General features: G+C 41.9%; 1 protein-coding gene across 3 annotated transcripts in view; it reads right to left on the reverse strand.

Moving 5' to 3' along the window:
- The window catches only part of AMBRA1 (autophagy and beclin 1 regulator 1), a 129,612-nt gene that overhangs the window by 83,927 nt on the left and 23,268 nt on the right, over positions 1-22,417 (reverse strand). For all 3 annotated transcript variants that reach the window (XM_066998734.1, XM_066998735.1, XM_066998736.1), the window contains 2 exons: positions 13,266-13,352; positions 6,406-6,588 (listed from right to left, as the gene is read on the reverse strand). In XM_066998734.1, the coding sequence (XP_066854835.1) occupies positions 6,406-6,588; positions 13,266-13,352 (270 nt within the window). The remainder of the gene's footprint in view (positions 1-6,405; positions 6,589-13,265; positions 13,353-22,417) is intronic.

A 22,417-nucleotide genomic window follows, 5' to 3' on the forward strand; every position in this document is an offset into this window, starting at 1 on the left:
AACAGAAATGAAAACATAACTGCACAATCAACCCTAATCTGTCAGGTCTACAGGCTTGCAGAATGCTAACCACTGCCTGCGCTCTGCATAGCCTGCAACAAACTAAAAACAGCTTGCTTCCTAATCACTCTCATCAACACCAGACATCACTTACGAGGTGACCTTGTTTGACTTAAGAGTTTCACAGATACAAAATAAAAGCAAAGGAAAACAATGAATACAGCTTTTAAGTAGCTTAAGTGGCAGGAAAAAAAAAAAAAAAAGAAGGGTACCATCTTGACATCAAGACTGTTTCCACAAGCCCAGGCGACATACAGTATGGAACATGATGTGAGCTTTTCTGGCAACTATCATCTTCCAAAAGGCAGTCATTCCTTCACCACCACACTTGCCTCACTGGAATCTGACTTAATGGTCACAGTATTATGCTGGAGAGGTTAGCAATATCCTGCAGTGCTACTCCAAGGAAATAGTCATTCCCTGTCACTGCATCAGGCAGTATTATTAGACATTAAGACCAAGATAAGGAGAATATAAAAGACTGTCACAAAAGATAAAGATAAAAAGAACAAGGAAAATGAAGCTGCAGGCTACTACAAGTATATCATAAGCCGAACTAAGACACTCACTAATCCTTGAAAAGTGAAGTTCAAAGAGTAGGTTCAGTTTCATTCCCATTCATCCTGGACTTGTTAGCATTCTTAGCCTGCAACTGTGTTTAAGATGATGAATATAATTAACATAAATTGCTATGTATCTAGAAACAATGTCCCAGTGCCAACTGCTCCAGACACCTACACCAGCATGAAAAAGAACAAAGTGACCACCGAGTTCCACAAAATTCAATCTGGCTTTCAGCCACTTTTAAGACGGTCCTTTTAAGAAGGTCCATCTTCATCAAAATCAATAAGGCTGAGCCATGTGAGCTGAGAAACAGAAGCAGAGGAGACAGCATCAAAAGCACAGATAAAAGGGCTCAGGGAAGAAAATAACAACAAAGGCAGCTAACATGCAGCTAATAACAATACTGTTTTTATACCTTTATCTGAACTCACGTAACAAGACACCAACAAGAATATTATTTGTAGGTGGTCAAGTAAGAGAGACAGATGACAAACTTTCCATCCAAGACTTCCAGAAAGAAATCACTGCTTTTTCCACAGGTGCAAAGATCCTAAAAATCTTTTTCCATCAACATTTAAGTGACACTTAGAGCCCTTATTTATTTTCCCACCTCCTGCCATGTTTTTTGTTAACCTCAAACACACACCTGGATTTTAAGAAGTAACCTCATCTGGATCAGTAAGAAGGAAACAAAAAAAAAAAGTCTGATTGCTTTAATAAACCTCACGGATCGGATACATTACTTTTCTACCACTACACCAAAAGGTGATCACTGATTAAGTCATCTCTCTTACCAACCTTCACTACAACATATCAGAATCGAGCACGTGACATCCCATCCATCCTGAAGTGTCAGGTTAAGCTACAGAGTCACACTACACAGTAACCTTTTTTCCTTATGCCTTGCATTCCCTGCACTTTTCTCTTCTTAAGGACTGAATTGCTCTTAGCTGCTGTTCTGGAGCTGCAGATCAAAATCTCCATACTTATTTCAGGTCTCAGAAAAACTTTAGCCATTGTAAACTCTCCTTTCTACTGCCAAAAAAAAAAAGATTGCTACTTTATGGAGTTTCTTTTGCAGAAGTTGAAGGTTTGTCACAGGAAGGAAAAAGCTCTCTGAAATACATTAATGCAAAGTGGACAGCTGTAAAGGAGGACAGTAAAGAGAACGACTGAATACAAAAAGTCAGTTCTGCTGTGTGCTCTCAGTAGTTGATGTGCTAAGTGAAAACAGCAGGTGCATTGTGAAGTGATTACATTTCTACAGATTAGTGCTTTAATTGTTCCACATCTCCAGCAAACTATAAAAATCTAGAGACAGACTGAAAAGGCAGAAACTGGATTTATAAATGAGCATGGAATTCCTTCATAAGTGTAGGAAAAAAAATTTTTCAGTAAATATTTCTCAAACCCTTCTCCCCTCTTTCATTCAAAACTTCACAAGATCTCCTTCCACCTGGGCCATTAAGCAAGCTAGCCATGAACTTTTCTACTTAATATATAAAATAAGTTAAACCAAAATGCCAGCTTGAGGCAGAGCACTGACTATGGCACAAAACAGATTCCTGACACAAACACTTGACGTATGGAAGAGGGGAAGAACATCTACCATGCTACCCTCCAAAATAAACTAAAGTCACATTCAAGAAACCAAAAGTGAAACATTCGGCTCCAATGAAGTGTCAGTCAACTGGCAGGTTTCAATTGCAGAACCTTTTAATGCAAGAGACTATTGGAGGAAACTTGCTGAGACAGCATCAATAATGAAACCAGGAACGGCAGAAGACAGACACCGTGGATACTCTCACTAATGAAGAAGAGATCCCTGCAAGATGCCCATCTGAGAAACCGCAAGTGTAAGTCCAGAAAATGCCTTAACTGAAAGGATTAAAGTTGACAAAGAAAGCTAAACAATCTCACCCTGAACCCTGTAAGCTTTCCACAGCTTTCATCATCTGTTTTTGTGGAAATAGTCTCCTGCTTAGCAGAGAGCATCCATCACGGTCTCAGCAAAACAGTGTCCACAGTGCTCGTGTTCTCTGTCTGGGTGCTCAGGAATGTCTCAAAAGAAATCAAAAAGATAAAGCACCGAAAGATGTTCTGAGGCATGCGAGGTGAAGCCCTTCTTGCTGTATAGAGACAACACAGTGAAGACCTTCCTACTCTGTGACAATGACAGAACTGAATGGAGCTACCCCAACACAGATTGTCCTGAAAGGAAAAAGAAAGGATAGAAAGGGAAAAAGCTGCAGATGTGAACAAAGTGCAGTCTCCAATCTCCTTCATAACTATATTCTACCAGGCTGCCTACTCTCAAAAGCAGATAGAGGAGTCAGCCAAAGCCACAGCTTTAGCCTTGGCTTGAAATCCTTTATGGAACTGAAGTGAAGGATTTGAGCAAGGCTTTCAGACAACAAGGTGGTGTGCCGCTCTACGTATCTGGTTTTCAGTCTGACAGATTGAAGAACCTGTATTCTTTCCCATATTTAGAATTACGTGTGAAAAAAATATTAGCATGTAATAACTAAAGAGTCCTAGAAGCACCATCCACAGTCTCCAACATCATCACTATTCCAGGCTAAAGGTCACTGGAAGCAACCCAGTCAAACATATTGAAGGAGTTAAAAGACAGTTAAGCTCTATAAATCTAAACTTACTATGTGTTCCAAACGTAAGACACTTGAAAAGACCTTGAAATTATAAAGTTCAACATCTATGGCTTGTCTACAAAGAACCTGTTTTTACCAGTTATTCTGGAAGAATAAAGTGACGTCATTCTCCACTCAGACTCTCATCCCACAATACAAGAAGCCTTTTCATTTTAGCTTGCAATTCTGTTAAAGCTAACCAAAAAACCCACTCATATCAATTTATCTGTTAATAACCTAATATTACAATCTGGATATATATTACAGCCTGTATAAAATACTTTCATGCAGACATGACTAAGTTTACAGTTGTCAGTTGTATTCAATAAGCACTGAGATGACAACAGTGACAGGTTAAACACAGGCAGCGCATGCAGAGAGATAATATCTTATTAGACCAAATAATACAGGTATAGCTTGTGTCTCCCTCCTCTCCCCACCCATAGCAGCTGGTGTAATGAAAGGATATTACTAATACCTATAAAAAACACACTACTCCACATTTTTAGCAATAGCTGTAGTGTTTGCCTGCCACAAACTAAACGTATTTATGAATGAATTCAAACGAGATCCTGGAAAAACTGCATGCATTCTGGAGAAAATGGCATCAAGAGACTGGCACACAGGAATAGAGGCTTTAGCTTAATTTTATAGGCCATATGCACACACACAGCACAGAGAACATGTTGCTCACATCCCTAGGTTATCAGGTAGGCAAAGCTGAAAAGATGTATCTCCTCTTCTTAGAGGAGAGGAAACCTCAAAACCCCACAGAAGATGAGAGCTAAGGGTGGCTTGTCTGGCGGGCACCCTGAGCAAGCACAGGGCTTGCTCCTCACCCACAGCTTTATATATGGTAAAAGTACCTGTCGTCTAATGCTACATCCACCTTTCATTTTCCTAGAAATCAGGAGAAAGAAGAGAGAATATTTACCTATTACATTAACCAGTTTAGAAAGATAAAGCATCAAAGGCAAATTGCTATTGATTTTACATTAATAGAAGTTCATTAGATTTCAGGAGAAAAGCATGAGCTGCATACAGCTAGACACAGAAGCAACACGCTGTCATGCACAAGATCTAGAGAAACAAGCAAAACAGAGCATCTAGACTAGGGCAAGAAAGAGATACATGACCCTGCTCGGGTGAGAATACAAGAATGAAGCGATGCAGGAGTCATACAGAGTTCTTTCTATTCCTTTTAAGAGATTCCATTGTGAAGTGTCAACAGAAGACATCAAACGAATCATGAGACAAGTTCCAGCTCAAAGGACCCTGCACAGCAGCTCTCTTTAAGCAATCAGGGGAAATAATGAAGTAGGGAAGGAAAAAGAATGTCTTGAATGCATAGATCAGAATTCAGTACGAAATATTCAGCCAACAAATTCAGCAAGTGCACAGTACAGAATAAACATTCCTCTTTGCTCAGTATGAAATGAAAGACAACCTTAGCATGGCTGATTGAATTGCTTCCCTGACTGGGTGCTCTCACTGTGCGAATATTATCTGCAGGGGAGCACACTTCTCTGCAGGTATTTGCCTTGCTCTGTGAATGGAAAACCTACCAGCTTTTATTTTCCCAACAGAACAAATAGCCCCAGACAAAGGGAATGGAACACAAGAAATAAAGATCTGTGCTCATGAAGTACCCGCCTTACAAAATTGGCCCAGCAACCACCACATGTCTGCTCTTCCAGGCCTGAAGCTGCTTGGGAAAATCTACTAGTCAGTGACTACTCTGCACTATCTTCCTTCATTTACATCTTACACAAACAAGGCCACAGCAACAGGGGAAGACATTCATTCAATCCTGTACTTTTGAATATTTAATTGCCAAAGCATGAAATGACAGCTTACCAGAACAATATTCCAGAAAAAATAATATTCTACCACCACTTAAAGCTAGAAAGGGATTAACATCATACTTTTTTTGGGGGATAGCTAGTTTTACCAGTGTCCTTCATAAAGGGACTTCACCCTGACACGAAGCTTGGAGGTTTAACATCATGCAATCTCAATCAAGCATGTGCCACTGCAGCAAGCAAACATCAAAGTTGTAGCAGTAGCAAAGTTGACAGCATCCTCTGCTGGCTGCAACAACGTAAGAGTCCAGACTTTTGAGGGGCTCACAGCTCAAACATGGCTTTCTACCACACGCTCTTCATAGATTACTTTTATAACCTTGCTCAGAATCAGCCCATGTTTTAAGATCAATATACACAAAGGGGCAAAAAAAAAAATCAGTGAAATACTTGAAGTACTAAGGGAAAAATCTCATATTTAAAGGCAATGATTGAAGACAGATTTGAAGGGTCATATTCTCTTTTCTGCTAAAATTGATTTTAATCTAAATGCCTGAGCTTTTGGTCTCTGTGTCATCCAAACAGTCCATTACTCTAATACCATTTATTGGAAAGGATTTGCTATAAGTTTGTTCACTAAGATCACGCTGGGTACCTCAAAGTCCAAAAGCAGATGCTGAAGAACAGATTTAAAAGTTTGTCAGAACTGCTCAGAAAGAAATACAGTGGCTTACGGGAGCACTGTTTTAAGGTTAGGATGCAGGGCCATTCCTCACTTTGACACTAGAGGCCATTTGCTCTCCTTACAGGAAATTAAGCCTTAACACAGATTCACAACCACAGAGTCTTCCAAAAAAGCAATCCCAGAAACTTCAGCTTATCTGACAAAGTTGTGCAGATACAGCAAGTAAAAGTAACAGAACATGCTGGCTGTCTCTCATAGCCTTAGATCAAACAACTAAGTCCAGCAAAGCCTCTCTGGAGCTCCTGTTCTGTCTCAAGACTTGAAAGCTCTAATAAACTCTTGGCTCCTCATCAGTTCCATGAGAGGACAAGATTCTCCTTTCATTTGTTTAACCAGTCCTTTAAATCTGGTTGAGATAGTCTGATGTGCCAAAGGTTGCCTAAAGCCTCTTTCACTTTTCATAACAGAAATGACAAGATCCATGTGTAGCAATCAGTTTTCATTGAATGACTAATTGAATGACAAACTTATCTTGTTCCTACAGGAAGCCTGAGATGTCTTTGCATGTTAAGCAGCAGGAAGCCACAAAGTAGTCTTGTGCTGACAACACGCAGTAGCAAGAGGGCAAGGCAGCACGCACACTTACTCAAAATCTTCAAATTCCAGGTCATTTCCCTCTACAGATGGGCTTGAGTTTTCTGAAGTGGAAGAAGAGGAGGAGGAAGAGCGGAGACGGTTTTGTTGGTATCGCATAGAGCGCTGTCGAATACTGTCCCTCCGGGAAAGATACTGAATCATCCTCTGAGCATAATATGCAGCAGGAGACAACCTGAGCAAGAGAGAGACAGGCATTTGTTACAAAAGCATAGAATGACAGCCAGCCTTGTTCTTCCTCTGGAGCTCCAGGTTCCAGGACAGTAGCAGCGTATCACAAAATAGGTTGTTTGTGTTTTATGCATGAGTAAGACAGTGTGAATAAAGAAAACAAGTAGGACCAATTTTCCCTTTATACTCTTCACACCCACGTGACTTCCTTGTTTTGCAAACAGAAGTACTATAGAGTACCTGTAAACAAAAACCTCACCCACAGCTCAGAGTTTTCTTCTCTGGAGTCTCTGGAGTCCATTCTTCGTTTATTACCAGTTCACAAAACTAATCCCAGCAAGCATCCCTGGTAAGAATCAAGCCCACTCCCAATCTAAACTCTGCTATCAATGCCAAAGAGCAGCAGTGTTCAGATAAATACTGAATAAAGGTGGTAGTGTTTTAAGGGTACTTAATGGGAGCACCACCAAGTATCAAGTCAGAAAAAGGGTGAAACAGCTTTAAATATTTTTTAATCCAAATGGTAGGGCTTTCATATGACAATTTCATTAGATCCACTACACGTTGCAAGAGCAGCACTGTGATTAAAAGCCTGAGTCCCACTTTCCTCTGCAATTAACTCTTAATCCTTCCACAAGCAGAACTTGGCCTTTGTTCGCATCAGCCGTCATGCATGAGCATTACCCAGCTCCTTGGTGCTAAATGGGTAAAAACGTGCTCTTTCCCCATCCTACACACATCCACAACTTCTAGCACAGTCTGTGATACAGTAACTCAGTATTAAAGTCCAGAGACCTCAGATACTTAAATAACCTTTCTTCAGCCTTATTTGAGCTAGACTTGAGACCTAATGGAGGGGGGAGGGGGGAGACAGAAACAAACCAACCCAACAGCTTATATATTAAAGGAATAGGTGGATTAATGTCTAGTTCCCACATTCCATGTGTTTGATTTTGTTCTTTTTAACCAATGCAAGTTAACAGACTATATTTTCACAACCCTGGCAAGTACCAATCTCATTTTCTATTAAGGAACCATGGGCAAGAGACTGATAATGGGCAGCACAGCCCTATTTTATTTTTTTTTTTTATCTACAGATGAAAATTTGAGCAGCTTTAAACAAAGAAAAAAGCAAAGAAAAAACAAGCAAACAGCAAATTCCAGGGGTTAATATAGAGATAAATATATGTTTTTTTTCAATCACACGAGGTGAGCCTTCTACCAATGCTATTCATCTTCAGAATAGAGCTTTGAGATAAACTCTTTAAAACAGACCTTGCTGTCAGCCATGAGAACCAAGAGAAAGGATAAATTCACCTTTCCAGTGACTACCACTACAAAGTTTGTGTTATGCTACAACCAGTAACAAAATGCTACTCCATAATCATCCTTAGATAATATAGCATGGAATACTTTTTCCTTCCAGAGCTGTGCTGGCTCTATGGTGATGTACTAGAAGTAATACATGAATAGATTCACATCCATCAGCATGAGCAGCAAACAATCATACCAGGTCTGATAAAGTGCTCTGCTACTATCCCTAAAGTCATATTTCAGTGGAAAACTATTTAATAGTATTTTGAGAGACTGCTCCCCAGAGCAGCATGAGAACGACATACTAATTCTTCAAGAGATTGATTGTCCTTGATAGTTGTCTGCAGCCAAAACAACATTAATACAATCTGTCTCCCATTCCTCCATACATTCATGGCACATGAGCAAAAGAGAAGGTGACAAGAAGCGTGTAGAGACCAAGAGATGCCTCTTCTGCAAGGTAAGCTCCTTGCACCCTACCCGTCTCTTATTTCTTTAGCATGGGAAGCTGACAGACAGAATACAGGCTATGGGGTCTCTAAATGGGGTCTCTTACCACACAGGAAAAGTGGTAAAGGGAACCATACACGTGCACTTTGTTTTGGATGCCTCCTGTACCTTTAACACACTGTTAGATGAGTTAAAGCTGCTCATGCTTATATAATGTAGAAGACTTTGCTGTACAAACATTGCATTTCTCTTTACTCCCCTGAAGACTTAATACTCCAAGCATAAACCAGCAAGGCTTTACAGCAATCATAGAATGGCTTGGGCCGGAAAGGACCTTAAAGATCATCTGGTTCCAGTCCCATGGGGGATGCCACCCACTACACCAGGTTGCCCAGCGCTTTGTCCAGCCTGGTCTTGACCAGCAGATAAAGACAAGAAGCTGTTCTCTTCTCTGTTCTTTTGCATAATCCAAAGCCTCTGTGAATGCCAAAAAAACAAGTCTACAGCATAAGACAAACAGGTAGAAAAGCAAGGCAATACAGGAAGACGTGAACAGTGCTCTCAGCAGTCCAGCAGTGCGATCACTGGAACTTTCTTTGTTAACAGCACACCAAGGGAGATTTTTTACAGAAGGATGTGAAGAAGTTTTGCAGCTGTTTGGTATTCTGAAGTCATGCAGGACACCACAAGAGAAAACACCATGATCCTTGTGTGAAGAACAAGAAAGATGAAGCAGCAAAGACTGGCAATAATGGATGACCAGAAGCCAGACTCAGCTTCCCAACAGCACATCGTAAGTACAACGGATAGACAGTGAAGAGGATTTCCGAAGGTAAGACAAGAAGCTTAAGTCTGACACACAGGAAGGTGCAAGTGATAACATACAAAGGGCAAGGGAGAAACATATTCAAAGCAACAGACTAAGGAACTAATCTTTGCAGATGAGTGCTTGCGCATGCACAGCCAAAAAAAAGTATTTGTGAGGATGTCTCTCTGTTTGGAATATGGTTATGACAAATCAGAATCAGAGTTGAGAACCAACATAAGAGATTTAGCTGTCCTGGAGGGAGGAGAAGGTTGCAAAGCAGCATAAGGAATACTGTTTAACATTAAACATACCTCTTCAGTTCATTCAGCTACTGAACATAAGTGTACATCAGCCCCACTGAAGCTCATTTACCAGCAGGCTAAACACAAGCCAGTCGCAGCAGACCACTTGATTCATTTATTTCTCACCTGTGCTTCTAATAAAGCTGCGGCAAAACACACGTAAAGTTTATCCAGCAATTCTTAAACCAAGTTTGAGTGCCCAGGACAGTAGGCTGTATTTGACAGCACCACAGGAGCTGAATTAACCTAGTCTCTGAGGTGACTAGACCCTGTTTACTGAAGCAGATGGTTCAGAGTAGGAGAGACGATGCTGCCACACATGACAGCCACAGAACAAGGCGCTGAGTGGGAGAAAGGCTGCCGTGCAAAAAACAGAACCAAACAGCTTCTGTCTCACCCAACAACTATGTCGGCGAGAAACAGGGCTCTAACGAGGCACCTAGTGCTGCTGGCTGGCCAGCGAGAAGAGGAACTTGAAGGAAGAGAGAATTAACCGAAGGAAACATTTTGCTAACATTAGTGAAGTTCAAATACCTTTCTTTAATACTCATGATGCCATTTAGAGCAAGAGCTACTACATAGCAGCGTCCTCAAATACAGTCAGAAATCCAAACAGGCTGGACATATTTACAGATAATATGAAAAATTTTAAACAAGGGCTGCTTCTCTTCACCCTCCCCATTTTAGCATTTTCAAAGGAAAGAGAACTAAAATTCACAAGAACTTCAACGAGGATGTCTACGCCCAGTTACCCGGACCAGCCACAGCAAGAACCAGCCTATGTGCACCCAAGGGCAGCATGCTGCCCTGCCCTGAGCTCCCTGATACTTCCCAAGTACCAACACCACTCATCTACCCTGCCTTCATGCTGATGGCCAGAATGTTCACTGCCGTTGTTAGAGCCCACGCCTCTAAGTGTGTCTCAGCCAGCAGACATGTTTTGAAGTAGTTACCTCATTGGTGACATTGATTTCCTCGGTGATCACTAAAGCAGCATACACACCACTAACCCTTCAGTTGAAGGCAGTGCTGATAACAGACTCCAACATTTGGTTGCTTCCATTCCTCTTTAGCCTTAGACTCAGGCAACAGTCAGGCCTGCCAAGCCAAGCATCTCTTTCCCAGCAACTATTTTAACAGCTTAGATTTTTCTAGAGATGTATCTAACAACTGCTCCTGTGTTGCTTTACATATGTAGTCTGAGAATATCTTTCTGAGTATCTCTATTTAAAAAATAATATTATATATACGTTCTTTTGATACCAGTTCTGATTCCTCTGCAGCTTGTTTTCTGAGCTTAGTATATCTTGAAGCTGTGGAGAATGACCTAACAGCCAAGCCGTCCTTAGAGAAGTTCAGCAAGGCCACTGAGAAGGGCTGCAGCAGTCCACATCAGAATATTCATTCGAAAGCCAAAGGAACTTCAAAAATGTTCTCTGTGCCTCACTCCTGACCTAGGCTATTCAAACATAGCACCATTACAGACAGGAGATGCATAGACACATCTACCACACAGACTGAAAAATAAATTCTTCAGAGCATGGATGGGAATTAAAAAAAAAAATCCACTGAGACAGCTTGGTCTTAAGGAGATAGAGAGTTCATTTCACCTTTGTTTCACTTTTTCAACTTTGTTACTGAAGAACATCTGGAAGTTTTAACTTCTCTGTTACAAACTTATGATGCTACAGAAAACTCAAATGGAGAAACATCCCATTTAATTATACACCCATCCCCTGCCAATTCCTAACAAGGTCAAGGGACAATTAAAAAGATCTTAGCAGCCTCGCACAACAAGATTTGTGGAGGAAGACTCTGATCTTACCCTGCTCAAATTTCTAGCTCATGCCAATTAAGATTATTTACCTCATCTTCTGAAAAAGACCAAGTGACACTGAGTGGAACAAATTTAGCCTCTTAGAAAAAGTTTCAACACTGGACAGTTCTTCCAAAGCTCCTTACAAATTCAAGTTACTATACCTTCTACAAGATTAAAAAAATAAAAACGATTGAACTTTAACGTGAAGAGTGCCATATCAGTTCAAAAATGGCTTCGAGTAGAAAAATACTTTTGACAATGCTCCTCCTCCTACCAGGAAATGTCTCAGACAGGGATCCTTTCTCATACACTTTATTGAGCTTCACCATGGGAGAGGTCTGACAGGGGAAAAAAGATTCGGTAATCTAGGCAGGCTCCTGCTTTTTTCCTTTTCAAAATGCAGTTCCCAGAGAGCCAAAACCACTTCTTACAACCTCTACTTGAGAAATCTGCCTACTTTGGATTACGCATTCCAGAAAACAAGGAACGATGCACTTCCAGACATCTAACAGCTCTTAGCATTCATAAATTGACTTGAATGTAGTAATATCCTTTAACTGACCTTTGTAAAATATTTTTATCTCTCTGGGTAAATGAGTTTGTCCCTCTATCATTTAATCAATTGCCAACTAGAAAGCTTTTTACATTTATCAGCATTATTCTGACATTCAGTTGCCAAGGCATTCTGTAGTAACCTAGGTAGGTTTTCCAGTGACCTCGTATATGGGTAACACACTCCACCTTACTTACACCTCACTCCAGACAGCTTTATACCCTTCCTAAACCTCTCAATTATCTTTACAGAGTAAATTCCTTCATAACAGATAGAAAAAAAAAGCCTAATATAACATTTCTCCTCTACAAGGATTTATTTACGGAGATAGTCAGCAGAGTCATTTAATAGCATAATTATACTGTATGGCCAGTTTGCAACATCACCTCTTACTTGAGATCTTGTACTTAGAGTGTTGTCCGTATAAGAATGTATGTTGCTGTCAATGTAGAAAAGAACAAGAGGGAAAAAAGAACCTCCTTCAGCAACATAGATATTTGATTTTGATATATTGTTCCTGTATCACTCTTTTATGATAAATCCTAGTAACCTTCAATTCATGCAATTATGCCAGAGGTTCCTTAAGAGCCTAAATCAGATATATTTAAAACTTACTGAATTTTCCTCGTTCATACCTTTGTTAAACCCATCTAAAGAAAGCTTGTTGTCATAAGTTAGTCTCTGAAAGCCTGCAAAGCTGCTTGCTGTTCACGATTCTATCATCTTTTCTGACAGAGTCTGTAGGTCATATTATCCCATCTGTTGTTTTCTTAATACACTAAGTGGTAACTGCAAAGATCACTCCTTTCCATTTTTGATAACTCTACCATGTTTGCTTTTTCTAGTCCTCTGAAATACTCCCACCTCTTCTGGAGGTTAAGCAGCGCTACAGGTGTTCCTATGTCTAATGTCAATGATTCATGACTCTTCAGAAATAATTGTCAGTAATTCATTCTTAGTTAAGTATACTTCACATCCTGGTTATGCTTTCTCATACTTATACATTTATGGAGACATTCTATTCTTCCAAGCACATTGTTTGCTCTCACCAGCTCTTAACTGTCTTTACTGCAGTCACCCTCACTCCCTAGCAGACATTCTTTTTTCCTTCATTTTTTCCTTGAGTAGATACTTCAAATGTATTGATACCATCTCATTTTTACTATTGGACCTGCTTGCCACCTAGTGTTCTCCATCCCAAATGATTTCAGCAATTCTTATGTGCCTACTTCAACAGCAGTTTCTTCTTTACGTCATTCTCCTCAAGACCTAATGACATCTTCTCATTTGGTTTGCCCTCCTGTCCCTACGGCAAGTCATTGAGAAGAAGATGGGCCCAATACTAGGACCACTGCCAAAAGATTCAGGGAGTTATACCAAAGTAATGCTTTTGCCTATGAAACTAAAATGCCTTTAAATTGCATTTAGCTCTTACCTGGCTGGATCTGGGTAGATTGGATGTTCTCGGGACCCTGCTCCATCATAGCGAGATAATGAAATGAGGGAAGACTCCAGCAACCTCCTAAAAAGAAAAAAACAAATGACTAAGTCAGAGACCATTCAGGAGCATCCCTCCTATTTATGCCCTACTTGCTGAAGCCTCTTAAAACTATTTCTATCATTGGTGCAGAGAATTCTACAACATACTAAACCACTGACTGATGGCATAAGTGTTTTTGTCACATAGCTATACAAAGTGTAATATTCTCACTATAAAAAAGAAAGAATACCTCAAGTAAGAAGAGTGGTCCCAAACCCGCTTCCAAATTTCAAGAGAAAAATGCAGATGCTACTTTTCCTTTGGAGACAAGCTATCCCCGTTTGCCAGGTCCATAAACACTAACACTGCATTGGCCATCTGTCAAATTCATACCTACTCAAAGGTGGTCACACACAGAATGGGCCAAGGAGCACAGGACAAAGAACACAGCTTGGTATGGAGACACTAAGGACACTGCTGGCATATATTCATGGCAAAACATCCAATCTCAGTCTCAAGGCTCAGAAAGAGAGGTTTTTGGACACAGAAGTGTTCATTTCCTCTGCATCTTAATCAGTCACAGGGAGAGATACCAAGTATTCACTCAAGAAGCAAATGTATGCAAATGCAGCCAGACAACTTGAATACATGAGAAGCGAGTCTGAGTCATGAAGGCAGCAGAATCAAAGTATATAGCAGGAACATGTCCTCCACCGCGGCTTCTACATGCACCTCTATCTAGCTTCTCGTCACAAAGCAGAGGATGGCATTGTTTCAAGACTGACTCATTCAAGCCTGCTGCAGCCATTACATTAACACTTACAAGAGAGATGATTTTGGGCGGGTGTGGAGAGTGGAAAAATCAACTACCAAAGTTTATAAGGCTGCCGAGTTTCCTTTCAAGTCTTTTTGTCTCAAAACTCCTGATAAAATCTGTTTTCCAGTCATTGTAACCCAAATTAAAATTGTTATGGTTTGAAAGTCAGAGAGATCCAACACCACATCTGTTCTATTCACCCCCACACAGACTCGGCGAGAAAGCTTTGAGTCTCTCAGCGTTAGCCCCACATACCTCCTTTGCAGGCAGCACTTGCAATGCAGGACAGCAAGCGTCAACACAGGAAGCAGGATGATGGACCAGATCCACATCCAACCTCCCATTTCTATCCAGAAAGTCAAAATATCACAAACGAAAGAAGATACTGAGAGCAAAAGCCCAGCCAGCATGTTTCTCAGGTATATACAGTACAAATGCAAATGAGACACGTTTTTCCCAGTAGTAGCCTCCCCATCAGGATCACAAGACAAATCTGGATTGCCTTCCAGGAATAAAATAAGTAAATAAAACCCCTGACTTTTACATTTTAAACCTAGAATACAGGAAACAGCAAAAGATGGCTCCAGTTACTTGGAAAGTACACATCTGCTCCACAGGCTCAGTACTTGCTGCAAAGCACTAGGACTTTAGTGAAGGTAAAGAAGAAATCCTGTCCTCCCTGGCACAAAGTTGCTTGGCAACCATTTGTCTTACCCAAGAACAGTTATTAAATGTCTCAACTTTGAGATGAATTAATTCCCCAAGTTACTGAGTCCAAAGCGCTAACCTTCAACACCGCTAGGTATTAGGAAACCCTCGGCTCCCCAGAAAGTTATCATACTTTAGTGCCAGCTTACCAAACCCTCTCCTGCTCCAAGTACAGAAGTCAATATACGCCAAAGCAGGCAACCCAGAACAAATGGTACAACAGTTTTGCTAGACAGGTTGTAGTGACTGCAGGTCTATCACTCACACTATATATAAACTGCTATTATTACTTCTGGGAGGAGGAGGTGGATGGTTTAGCATGACCAGAACAGATATTCTACCCGTTCAGTCAACCGGTCCCTTTCTGAGCCACCAGCTCAGGGTTCAGAGACTGGGTTACTGGCACTGCAACATCATCATGTTCAAGTCTGCTCTTAAGAGCTGCTTATGCAGAGCACTCCAGCACCAGCCTTGTTGTGCTGAGGCTGCCAGCCTTCTGAACAGTCCTGCGTGATCTCTTCATGAGTGCTTCCCTCCAACAATGCAGAGCAGTTTGTTAACAGAGTCCGTATCAGTGGTTTCATGTTCTGCAAAAGATGCTTCAAACCAGCAAAACCAGGAGAGTTTCCTTTTTCTGTCAGACCCAAGCATGCAGCAAGACAAGTGGCATCCCACAGACCACATCCAGCCCGTGAAGCACTGCCCGGTATCCCAACAGCTGGTGAGTAGGGAGCAGTGTTTTAGAAGACGGCACAGGAGCCAGGCTTTGCCCTGTGTTAGGAGCAGTCCCATACTTGCCAACTGTAGAGCTCAGTAGCGCTACCCCTGCTGGACTTCATCTGGGAGAAAGAGCTCCCACAGCACGCAGATCCTGGCAGGGCTAGGTCAGCTCACAGCCCTGGAAACAGCAGTCGTCATCTTGCAGGTACGAGCAACCTACACACAGCACCAGTGGTCTGCTGGATGCCATTTACCTGCAAAGCCTACAGCACCCAGATGATGCGTGCACACAAATAACCGTCCAAATCATCGCTGTCAAGTCTTGGGGCTTATACAATACACATGCCACCCTCTTTCCCAGCCTTTTGGGTTCTCTCCCCTAAATGACACAGCAAAGTCAACAGGTCATGAGGGAAGATGGCCAGTACATATCGCATGGCCCAGCAGGATCTGTTAGAAAGGCATTTCCAGGTATTCTCCATCTTTTTTTTTTTCCCCTCTCCTTTGGAAAGGCTGGCAATTGCCCAAAAAGAGCATCGAGTTAGCTGGATGACCCTCAGAAAGCAGCCAGCAGCTAAGCTGAAAGAAATCAAAACACAGACCAAGCAGAGGGCACCAAAAGGGTGTGGAAACAGCATCTAGTACAGTTGTGCCAGAAGGCACTCTGCTCGTCTCTGAAACAGCAGCTTGGGGAAATCTACAATTCACAGGTTTAGACCCCATCTGATCCTTGAAATAAACACTTGAAAAACCTTGCTCTACAGGGCATGTGTCACCTCAAATGAACACCAAGTAAAACACAAACCTACAGTTGCCTGAGCCACAGACTGATACTTGACAGCCAGTTATCCAGGGAAACAGACTTCCTATAGGCCTCAGAGCCCCATGATTTTATCTGAACCTTTGCAACTCCACCCCGTGAAGCAATAGAAGCTGTCGCTGCTCTAGGAGCACCTCCTGAATCAGAAAGGCACTCTAGGAAGGTGCTCCCAGCAGTTACTGTGTTGTGGCGAGAGGGTTGACAAATGCACTTCGTTAAGCATCGTCCATAGGGCCCACTCTGAGACTAAGCTGCCAGGGTTGAACAGTCTCTGCTGAAATCGTCTCGCCAGTGGAGCCTTCGAAGCCTGCCAACACCAAAGACACCTGCACTACACCACACCAAGGCATACAAATCACGTGAACAAAAATAATTCAGCTAAGAAACTGCTAGCGACTATTGATTCTTAATTATCCTACAACTGTGCCCTCTCCAATCACTAAGAGCGACAAACAGGTGAGCATCAACAGATATAACAGCAGGCAAAAAAACAAAACGAAAAAGGCAATGTGCAATCTCCCGAGATCCAGATGGATCTCTGCACTTAATGCTCCTGCGAATAACAAAATCTGTACTGAAACCAGAGTACTGAACATGAATAAAATCTATTAACTAATTCATTCTAGACTAAGCCCTTGAGGTCCAAGTTACAGATCTGAATGCATCTGGTACTGACAAATGGGTTCAATAAAAGGGACGCTGCTATAATCATCAGTAAAGTGTCTAATTTGTGATGGTGATAGTGTAACCTACTGTCCCTAAGGAAGGTGCGAATAAATGTTTTTTAAAGTAAGTCACATTGCATTTTATAGAAGCCTTTGATGCTGCATTCATAGCTTTTGCTATCCTAAGTCATGAAAGAGACACAGACTATATCTCTTCAGTAAGCTCAGTCTAACGTAGCCCAATACCCTGCCAAGATATACACTGAGGTTAGGAGCAATTCTGTTAAGTAGAATAAAGACAATCCACGGACAAATAGCAGCAGCTCTGTTACAGGGAAGTGCTAGCCACTAATGTCTAACAGTTTCTGACAGACATAAAAAGAAAGAACAGAAATACATGTTGTTTGTATCTTCTTTGGAAAGATTTCAGTAGATCACGCTCAACTCCCGAATCTTTTCCGGAGCTTACTGCACTCTCTTCCCTGCTGCAGCCCCCCACCTCCATTTTTTGCTACCCAGATATATAACAGGCTAACACTAGGCTCTGTGGAAGCAACTGCTCCACTATATCTGTCTAGACAATATGAAGTTGTCACAAATGACATCTAAAGTACAATTAACAGCGAAACTGCAATTTCCACTCTCCTCCCCCGCTCACCAGGAAAAAATCACACATTATCATCCTCCAGGTTGTCAGTCAATGCCACGATGATGAAGATTAACTCTGCTCACCCTGGGAGATGCTTCTGGCCCGGCTTGCTAAAATAGGAGGAGGGGGATTGTATTTTGTGTGTGTGTGTTTTTGTTTGTGATTGTTGTTTTAGAACTACTACACGAAGATATAAATGGCCCCTGATCAGCAGCACTGGTATCTCAGCAGATGCCTTTTCTGCCAGACGTCAGGAACTACGGGACTGCCGCTCTGTGCTCGCTCCATTAACTCGGGTCTGCAAACAGCCGCACTACTGAGGGGAAAAAGGAAGCAAGGTCTGAGTTACAGCATGCCTTTGGATGAGAGAGCGAAGGAGAGCATGGATGTGCTGAACACTACGAGCAGAAAAGGAAAACTTATCAGGAATGAAGCAGCTGAGTGCCAGAAGCTGCAGCCCGAGGAGGAGAAGAGTCAGGATACAATCTCCTCCCAGCACACCAACTATCAGACTGTACCACGCTCCCCGGGGGCGAGGATCACCACCAAAGCCTCTTGGGACAGAATGATTCATCTAGGCAGGCTTTGAGAAGACACTTAAACGCAGCAAATTTAACTTCTCAGTAACAATTTCTGGTGACATGTAATTCCTACACCAGATCTTAAGATGTGCTATCACAGCAGGCGCCTTACCACGTAGTGCTACTATCCAAACTACACCGAGGGAAGGGCTCTTCTCCCGAAAGAGAAGCACTACCAAGCAGCACTGAAGATTAGTTTCCCTAAAACCAAAAGGTTGTGCGGTCAGCTTCCACCCTCCTAAGCTGCCGCACACCAACAACCAGAGTAAATCAATAAAATGAAACACTCCAAGGACAGCACGAACTCCTACCCTACACATAATCCCAGCCTTCAGCTACAAAGAGAGCCCAAGACAGAGCAATTCTTAATTATCCTTTGAAGGAGAAGTACATTGACAATTCTAGCAGCTTATGAACTTCCTCCCCAGGTTTTACATCTTCCCTGGAAAGGCTTTTACAACATTCCCTGCTGCTCATTTGGAAGTAAAGTTACTGCACTACTTCATATCACATCCCTTATTCAGTCCTCTGACTTACAGCTAGCAATCAGTTCTCCTGAGCACTTGTCCCTATGGACACGCTCCTAACGAATGTAAAACACAGCAACAGCTTAAAACTAGATTCCCTTCAGTCATCCTCCTCTTCTGACAGCACAATGTTTAACAAAAAGACGAGAAGAAAGCTGAAATGTGAAGACAGCCGAATGTTCTCTGGCTCTCCAATAACACTGCTACCCTATCTCAAATCCTAAACTCAATCATTAACTGCTAACAAGTCCAGTTAATTCTTGGAGACCGCTTACAGTCGCAATAGAAGACTAGAGAGCTATGCTAAACAAAAACCTCAGCCAACACCATCCACTGGTTTTGTTTTTCTCCCCCCCTTCCTTCTCTCTGAAGAATAGGGACAAATTATTTCACCAGACAACTCTGTATTGTGTTGCCTAATTTCAAAGAGCAAATTGAAGTCACGTATGCAGAAACCATCAGGCATTTTGTTCCACAGCTCCATTTTCCCCAAAACTTTTGTAGTTCTTGTCAAACAGCAAAACACTATTGCTATCACCAGTTTCATATTCAAGCCTAAAATAAAAAAGCAATCAGCATGCAGTTCTAAAGATTGCCTGACAAGATGATTTCTAAAATTAAGTCCTTAACAGAATCTACTCTGATACCTCTAAGCTCACATTTCTAGACTGTTTAAACTTTCTCATGGCTATGGTTAGTCATAGTGAGCCTGGCATCAAGACTGAATTAAGGCAGATCGCAAGCAGATGATTAGAAGTGAAGAGGTGTTCAAAGAAGGATATGCTTTTCTTAAGACAGTTGTAACCACCTACAAGGTGTAGACACCTAGATAAATACAAAAGACAGATAACCCCAGAACTTCAGTACTGAAGGAAAGCTCAATGCTCAGTCTTGCAGTCCTGAGTTGCTCCTCCAACGCCTTGTTCCCATCTCTGCCATTGAACTCCTCATTTTAGAGATGGTGGGCTGCCTCTCTCAGGGGTATCCAAGCCCCATCAGGCATTCTTTTGATCCTATGTTTTTTGTTTTTGTTTTGTTTCTTGGGGGTGTTAAAGTTCTTCCAAATAGTTAACGACCTTTACAATAAAGTTTCCCTTCTTTAGAAAAAGAAGGAAATGTAGTGACAGCAAAGATGCAATCAGAGATATTTTCTAAACACGGCCTCTGTAAGACATTTTGGCCTGTTTGGGAGAGTTTGTGATAACTCTGAAGAGTAGACAGGGACAGAGAAGACATAATTCCCAGCTGAAGGTGTGGAGTTGTCAGAGAACCAGAATCTATTTTCCTGGAGGAGAAGCAGGTTGGATATAGAACAGAAGTTCTCATGAAAAAACATTTTCCCATTTCACTGATTGAGTGCAAGAATCCTGTAGAAAACAAGCTGTAAGCATTTCTTTGTCAGAAAAGAGCACATCAGGTCTTCAGCCAGGATAGAAAGGAGTTTGTATGGGAAAGAGTGCAAGGAAAAGGAGCAGTTAAAGGAAATGAAGAACTGTAGGTAAGAGTACTAAGAGTTAAAATAAAGGTTGGGATTTGAGTTCTAATCATGAAGCAGGGAGCAGACAGTTCCAAGAGAACACAGTTAACCCTTTAGCACTTACCCACTTCCATTTAACTACCCATGATAAATTCTATTATAACTGCATGTTTGTGCTCTGACTAGGAACTTCAACCTCCACCTGATGCCACAGGAGCTACACAGCACCTTCGAGTTCATCGCAGGAAGGTCAGTGGCTCTAAGAAAGATGACAAATTCCCTAAATGGACCCAAGGTCACATTCTTAATCTATTACTTCACTTGCTGACAAAGGCCATGCATCAGAACAGAAGATGAAGGCTCATTATGCAGAGGTCCTCATCACACAGCACCCATGGAATAATTAATGTGTTATTTCAACTGGCAAGAGGAAGCACGTATCTGTGATAGACATTAAAAGGGTCAAGTGCAGCTATGACAGCATTGATTAGTTTGCCAATAACTCTGAATTAAAAGAACAATGAAAGATTGTACACTCATTTCGCAGTGACAAGACTTGGGGTGGGGAGAGGAATTTATACCAACTCCAGCTTGAGCTACTGCACAGGCTGTTTTGCTCTACAGTACGGGGTTTGTAACAGTGCTCAGAATGGGACAGGCACTTCAGCTAAGCTGAAGACAGACACCACATTCCTTTCACCTCGACTCTAACATGTGATTATATCGGAAATCCAGCTAGAGGAGACTGGGTCATCATGGTTATGAAAACAGGTGTGAAAGCCCAGCCAGAACATAGCCAACGTGCTGAACTCCCTGAGCCTGCAGACAGCTTTATTCTTCGGAGTGTTGTTCTACCTGCCCTCATATGCAGAGTGTATGCTTCAAATTCTCCTTGTTCTGGGAGTTCCCAACACCACAGATTGTGCGGACAGCAGAAAGCTCTGCTTACCCACGCATGCAGATCTGCGTCAGCTTCTGGGATAATTACATAGGACTCCCGCTTCTCCATAGGGAATTGAAGAGGAGGTGTCTTTCCTGAGGGGGCAGAAGCCATACTGTTATCTCTGTAGGTTTCTAAGGCTATGAAAACAGAGGTCCCTCTGCACATCAATCACTTCCTTTAGTTTAGGCTGAAATAATGAAAAGACGTGGGTCAACAGATGACCTGCAGGACAATTCAGCCACTTACCCCAGCCCTCCCACTTCATGAAGACGGGGGAAGGATTTAATACTAATGCATTCTGAGCAGAAAAATGAGTCAGTTTCCTGGCAGATAATGAACCCTGTTTATTCACAGACTTGAGTTCCAGCAGGTGCTTTCTCAAGAAGAGCAAGGGAGGGGGTCAGTTACATCATCACACAAACAGCCATTTGGCGCAATCAGTTAAATATGTATGTGGAAAACATTTGAAATGCATGTTAGCTATTCAACAGACCAGAATGGCTCAACTGGAGAAATCAAGAATCATCACTATTTTGGTTACAGTTGTATTACGGAGTCAGATCACAGGTCCCCCCCTTCTCTCTCTCTCCCCACTTGGCTCCAGGAATAGGCAGTAAGTGTGCGCTCCACTGCAAATTCTCCAGCCCAGATTCTGTAATAAGGAGCGAATAATTGGATGAGGGCACATTGTCCCCAGGCACACTGTGCTGTGTGCATTTATAAAGAGCGTGAAAAATAAGCGCACGCATGCAATATATGTAAGTGACTGCACATCTAATGATTGAGGGTTTATATTAGCATAAAAAAAGAGGCACATTATACCGCCAACATCTCCAGCTCCACCCCACACTCAAGAAAGCTACAAAAATCATTTAGTTGAGCAAGTGGGACTGAAATAGGAGGTCTGTGAGCCTGCCCACTGCTTGTTTCTTGGCTAAAGGAAAAAAAAAAAACAAAAAAAAACTTAGATTGTTTTCACATTATTTACCTGAAGCCAGACAAGATGGAGGAATTGGGGCTAGATAATTTAGGCATGTCAAAGACCACTATTAATCATAAGCTGAGAGTCATCTCCGATGCAGAATACCACATGTATGTGAACTCAGCGTACGTAGCTAATTGGTGAACACAAGCAACTGCTCCAGATCAGGTGAGCCTGCCTGGATACGCTGCCCATGATGCTGCTGTTGGAGCAGGAGG

This window comes from Anser cygnoides, chromosome 5, assembly GCF_040182565.1.
Source record: "Anser cygnoides isolate HZ-2024a breed goose chromosome 5, Taihu_goose_T2T_genome, whole genome shotgun sequence".
In the NCBI taxonomy this organism is placed as follows: domain Eukaryota; kingdom Metazoa; phylum Chordata; class Aves; order Anseriformes; family Anatidae; genus Anser; species Anser cygnoides.